This window comes from Ictalurus furcatus, chromosome 19 (genome assembly GCF_023375685.1).
Source record: "Ictalurus furcatus strain D&B chromosome 19, Billie_1.0, whole genome shotgun sequence".
NCBI lineage: Eukaryota > Metazoa > Chordata > Actinopteri > Siluriformes > Ictaluridae > Ictalurus > Ictalurus furcatus.
In genome coordinates this window covers 1,990,843-1,997,388 of record NC_071273.1, presented here as the reverse complement: position 1 = coordinate 1,997,388, position 6,546 = coordinate 1,990,843, and the positions used below count along the sequence as shown (strand labels likewise).

At 35.3% G+C, this 6,546-nt stretch overlaps 2 protein-coding genes across 2 annotated transcripts; both read left to right on the top strand.

Annotated features, from left to right (window-relative positions):
* Positions 1-343: 343 nt before the first annotated feature.
* On the top strand, positions 344-2,110 carry LOC128623689 (contactin-1-like). The gene is made up of 4 exons (XM_053650838.1): positions 344-560; positions 697-767; positions 880-1,111; positions 1,971-2,110. The coding sequence occupies exons 1-4, from the start codon at positions 470-472 to the stop codon at positions 2,108-2,110; spliced, it is 534 nt and encodes a 177-aa protein (XP_053506813.1). The 5' UTR covers positions 344-469.
* A 141-nt stretch (positions 2,111-2,251) lies between these two features.
* LOC128623493 (contactin-1-like) lies at positions 2,252-4,590 on the top strand. The gene is made up of 4 exons (XM_053650585.1): positions 2,252-2,807; positions 3,048-3,163; positions 3,742-3,898; positions 4,169-4,590. The coding sequence occupies exons 1-4, from the start codon at positions 2,708-2,710 to the stop codon at positions 4,249-4,251; spliced, it is 456 nt and encodes a 151-aa protein (XP_053506560.1). The 5' UTR covers positions 2,252-2,707; the 3' UTR covers positions 4,252-4,590.
* The last annotated feature ends 1,956 nt before the right edge of the window (positions 4,591-6,546 follow it).

Below are 6,546 nucleotides of genomic sequence, written 5' to 3'. Positions count from 1 at the left end.
TCAGATCATAGTAGTCCACTCATCCAGCACATTATTGAAACCAGAGACTTCTACTCTCTAGACCCAGAGGACTGGAAAACTGCAGTGACATGTGAGTCCACTAGAGGAAGACAAAAGTTTATAGACCAGTTCGCATTTGAAGCATGACTGTATGCGCACAAGCAGCGACAACGTGAATGCCATTGTTCGCATATTGTATTCGCATGTGTATCATATGTAGATCTGCAGGACTAAAAGTGACATCCACTAGATGGCATGTCAGAGCGAAAACATCCCTGGTCATCCGGTTTTCAAGTTGACCTGTAGTATTTATTAATTTCATGCACAGGGTTGTTAAATACACTGTCGAGCTCTGTTCAGTTTAGTATTAACTCAGATGAAATTACTGATATAAGGTCTGCCTTGTTTAGCTCCTGTGTTCCTGGATGGGAAAGCTGATACAGCCAAGGTCACTGACCTGTATCCTTGGATGGAGTATGAATTTCGGGTATATGCCATCAATGATCTGGGAGCAGGAGAGTGCAGTGTGCCCTCCATCAAAATTAAAACCTGGGATGCCAGTGAGTTCACATGTGCTGATTTATGCTACTTAATAAAGCATTACTAATTAATTGCTTATTGTTTTGACAATATTTATAAAGAACTACAAAAATCTGCTAATGAAATAAGGTTAACCTTAACTTCGTATAATTTCAGTTCCCACCATGGCTCCCACTGATGTAAATGGTTATGTAGGCTTGAATGGAGAGCTCATAGTGACTTGGACAGTAAGTCTAATTATTCTTATGTGTCTTTAATATTCCGTGACATAGTAATAATACTCAGCAGTCTTTCCTGAATAATATTTCCTGAACATCATGTTCTCATACCTTTCCCCAGCCCATGAAGCCCCAGTACTTTTTTGGTAAGAAGTTTGGCTATATAGTAGGTTTCAAGCCCCATGAGGACTACGAATGGAAGTGGTCAACGGTGGCTGATCCAGAGTCGAGACGCTACGTCTACAAGGACGGCATTATACCCAACACTGAGATACAAGTCAAAGTGAAAGGTTACAACAACAAAGGAGAGGGACCATACAGCCTGACCAAAGTGGTGTTCTCATCTGAGAGCGGTAAGACATTACTCCATGGCTCTGACTAGGAACATGATAACCAAACAAGGGAACTTTCAGGACTCAGGCCAAATCATAGTAATACCTGAATAAAAAATGAAGTTTATTTCAAGGAAGTCCAGGACATTAACTTAACTAAAATTAATTATTTTATTTATTATTAATTCATTTTAGGCATCAGGACCTTACAGATATGAAGAGTCCATAAGATGTACAAACTGAATATAGTTTCAAAATTAAACATAAATAAATGTAACATTTATTTTGTGTGTGAAAATGAGTAATGACAGTAATAAATATTTTCATGTTTTGATGTGCTAAACATGTTAACATACTGTATGTAGTGACAAATGGCCATCTTGTCACTTAGAGGTGTTGTAGGGTTGTTTCCGATGTGTGAGTTCCGAACAAGACATGCTTCTAGTCTAGTACTGCTTTTATCCACTTTATTTATCACAAAGCTCGTTGATGTCCTTTTAAACTCGCAGTTCCAATGCACAAACATATAGTAATCCCACCAGATTCCACTTGTCCTGACACTGTTAAAATTGTTGTGCTTCCCTCCATTACACACCTGGCTTCTCTTACTCTCTGGCTACCTATATTCTAATTAGACACATACTACACCCAGTGTTAAACAATGAAATTACAACAGACATTGACTACAGCATAATGGCTCTTACACTGTTTATTCAAAATCCACTGCTGGCACATGGTGATAGCCCATTTATTGTATGCATAGTTGTCATATGATGTTGGAAAAAAATACCCGTTACCACTAATACTTTTTTTTTTTATAAATGCTGCTTTATAGTAATTGTCAGATAAATATTTGATTAGCCGTGTTACATTTGTGCAGCCCCCTCGGAGGCACCACTGGATGTTTATGCCCGCCAGGTTACCTCCACTGAGGCTCTAGTGTGGTGGCTACAAGTTTTTCAAGTTCCTCCTCACTGGGTAGATGGCTACCAGGTAAGTCCTCAAAAACACAACAAATAATTACTCATAATAAAGCTTATGATCTGCATAAATAAAGTGTGATTATGCTGTAGTTGTATGGGTCAGTGACTTAAGATTGCTATAGCAGCAATCACCCAAAGAAAAATTTTATGTCAATGCAGAACTTGGTTTTTGGCTGAAAGTGAAGAACAATAATAAACAATAATAAATTTTTTTTTTTCTTGTTTTGTTTTGCTTTTCTTTAACGAAAAATTTAAAACAGCAATGTAATTTGCCTGCCTTCTGGTGCCCTTGAATTCAGAAGCATGATTGGTTATGTGCTATCTCTCTTTGTTCTGTGAACTTCATTTCTGTCTGCTCCTTACTGCCCACCTAAGAGCCTATATGTGAAACTTGTTTGAGATCTCACAGGATCCCAGTCTTGATGCACACTTTAACATGGGGGTTAAATCAACCCTATGTACAGTTAACATTCTTATCCTTCAAGCACCCCATTGCCGAACCCTATAAATGTAGTTCTAATGGCTGTGTTTGATTCCTGTTCAGATACGCTACTGGAGGAAATATGATGACAATGAGGCAGCAGCCTCTCGTGTTCTGGTCCACAGCTCAGTTAACCAGACTCGTTTGGAGAACATGCGGCCTGACTCGCACTACCTTATTGAGGTGCGTGCTTACAATGGAGCTGGACTTGGACCACCCAGTGAGCACTGTGAAATGTTTACCAGGAGACCACGTAAGCATATAACCGAATCCTTGGGAATTTATGCACAATGTAAATGCAATGTATTCATGAATCTACAAATATACATACTGCTAGTCACTCGTGAAGCTTTCATCACCAATATTATGTAATTTCTATGAGAAAACCAGCCCTGTTATATCTAACCAAGTCTTACAAATATGTGTTGTGTGCTTGGATTTAACTGCACATAATACAAATGACTGTGTCTTTACAATCTATTGATTTTTTCAGCTCCAAATCGACATCTAAGAGTATACAAATATGTCAGCTTTACACGCAAATGGCTGTATATCTACTGGGATCACATCTACAACTATTGGAATGAGTCTTATGTGGAGGGATACAAGGTGTGTCTTCTTTTTTAGTATCAGAGATAAACCAGTTGCCAGTCATTCACACCTATTAGAACCACAATTGTGTTAAACATGCACTAGTTACATCAGTTTTGGAGACCACTATGTATTGTTTATATATATATATACTTCCACTGCATATATCCACTTCAAACCTATACACATAATGTGATTTGAATTTCTAATTATAAATATGATGAAAAATTAAATATTTATAAATAATAATAAAAAAGATGTTAAAAGGTATTCAAACACTATAAAAATTGGATTGGTCGTTTGATTGATAAAGTTGATTTCATGTGTGGCATTAGCATTTAGAATCTGTTGCTGTTAACTCTCGACTTCAAGTTCAAATAGCTGACACTGCCAGTGAAGCAAACCATCCTTAGACTGAAAAATCAAGTCCCCATCATAGATAGCACATATTATATATATATATATATATATATATATGATTCCAAATACAAATTTACTTACCAATAATTGAGAATTAAATACATTTTTTTAATTAATTCAATTATGCTGTTTTTTTTTTGGTGTTATGTTCACACTTTATCTTCCTGGCTTTTTAGATTTTGTTTAGAAAAGAAGGGGAGCGCTATGGGAAACTGTACACCACCGGCAGGCACTACATCGACTTCCCCATGCCTGAAACAGGGGATTATGTAATAGAGATACGGGCTCGCTGTGAAGGAGGAGATGGCCCTATATCACAGATACAAGTGCAAGGTGTGCTGAGAATTCTCTTTTAACATGATGTGTTTTCTTTTCTTTTCACTCTCGCTTACTTGTAGCCAAATGATTGTGTTCAGCAAAGGATTGTGTTATAACCAAATGTGTTCAATTACTGCCAACATGACCTTGAATTTTGAATGTTAAGTTTCTTTTAATGTTCTCTGACATGAGCTTATTCATAGAGATTGCTTTTTAAACTGACCTCTGGAATGATACCTTCCAGTACCTTTCACTTTTTCTGTCTTTTCTGTCCTGTGTACATAGGTGCAGCCATACTGAACTCTCAGTCTCTCTGTGCTGTAGCTCTACTGCTGATGGTGATGGCATGCATGAACCTGGGCCTTTAGGAGTCTATACTTTCCCTAGTTGAGTCAGAAAGAGTGTAGGAAAAGCCAAATCCTACTCCCAGTCTTCTACAAATGTGTAATTTGTTCATTTCATTATGCAATTATTTGTATGTTGCATAACATTCCTAATGTATAGATCAAATTAAAACCATACTGGTGTTAGAGATGAGTCCACATGGTAATATGAAAGCATCACAGTAGACATGCGAGTTTTGCAATATTTATAATTGGATTATTTAGTTAGTCCAAAACAAAAAACAACAACCTCTAATTGTTTGTAAAAACAGTAAAATTATTATTTTAATTTACTGTTTCATGTGTTTGTTTAAAATTGTGTTCATGTTGATATTTTCTATAATGCTGTATGTATTTAAAAGTAAATAATATTTGTTTCTTTTTAAAAAAAAAAAAACTTTTAATAATTTTTAAATATTGTTTTCCCCTTATGTCTGAACTGCGTGAAGCAGCTGTTTGTTTACTAAATATTGTGATACACTTGTGAAAGATCTGGAAAGAAATATATGTGGGTAAAAATAATTTCTTCCTGTTACTTGTTTTAGTTAATGATCACTTTAAACTCCTATCACTAGCTTTTTAAAGTGCAATTTTCCAAAGACAAAATAAAAGATCCAAAGTAAATTTGATCTTTCCCTGCTCACAATACCAAAAAGGACCATGTTCAGAATTGCCAATTTATGTCTGCAGTTCAAAAGATACATGAAAATCTTTAAACTACCTTTAAATTAAGCTTTGCCATCATTCCTGTTGACTGTTAGTTGCAAGACAATGTCACATAAAAGTAAGAGATTTGTGTTAAGTAATCTTAATTTATTTATCTATCAGCAAATAACTTAATTTATGTGTTATTTCATGTAATAAGCAATATTAGTAAACCATTGGTAAAGAGGACAGATAATGTACAGATAATGACTTTTTTAGGAACACCTGTACACCTGTACACCTGCTCATGTATGCAGTTATCCAAACAGCTAATCATGTGGCAGCAGCACAATGCATAAAATCATGCAGATACAGGTCAAAAGCTTCAGTTAATGTTCAAATAAAACATCAGAATAGGGAAAAAGTGTGAACTCTGACTTTAACTGTGACAAGGTTTTTGTACCAGTAGGACTGGTTTGAGTATTTCAGAGTCTTCTGATCTCCTGGGATTTTCACACGCAGCAGTCTCTATAGTTTACACAGAATGGTGTGAAAAACAACAACAACAACAACAAAAAAAAACCTTACTTACTTGACCACTTTCCAAGTTATGATTTCTTTCTTGTAAAGCTTGACACCACTGGACATGTTCCATGGTCTTCGTTTGAGTCTGTTCTATAAAAGTATGTTTGCATGTTACATTATTATTTTGAATATAGGTATATCATGCTGAACCATTTAATAAATATCTTGTATATGTATGTATAATCATTATTTAGTAAGTTTTTAGGGGTACTATATAATGGCACAGTATTACATAATCAGAATACACTTTACAAGTGTGTAATGTAAGTATTACCTGAACTTAGTCATTACTCAATTCTCATGGAAATGCTTAATAAACATTAACTTAATGACATAACTAATGATGATTGATTATTCCTATTTGTGAACCTGAATGTGAAGTAGAAACATACTGTGTAACCCTATGGTAACACTTCATAAAGGCAAAAGAGTGGATAATGAGGACTGATTAAATTGGTGTTAGGCTCACTCATGCCACGAACTCCATTTCCTATCCAGCACTGTGGGCTACAAACATGGCTGCCATGGACTGCAATTCCCAGATCACGCACACCTGCATCCAATTCACACCAAAATCACAGTGACAGTATAAAGGGACTTTCAATTCATTCACAGATTGCAAAGTATATGTTCCATTCCTCATGTTTGTGACTAGAACAAGCCTGTTTATCTCTCTGCTTATGGTTTGTATTGACCTTTTTTTTTTTTTTTTTTTTTTACCCTTTGTCTAACTGATGGGTTTTTATCTCTTCTTGCTCTTAATTAGTTTAATATGCAATTTATGATTCTGTACTTGCATGTTATGTTGTATATTGCACTGTATTATTTAAATATTGCAAATTATGTTTTGTGTACATTGTATTGCATATAAATAGCACACAGTATATATTATTGTATTATTGTATTATTGTATATTCACACACTACTTTATTCTATTCTATTGAACAGTCCACAGTTCAGAAAAGAAATAAGTCACTCAAACCACACTGTTGCAAAAAGACTAAACCAACAAACATGTCACTGTAAGGAGACCTTATATTAGTACAATAA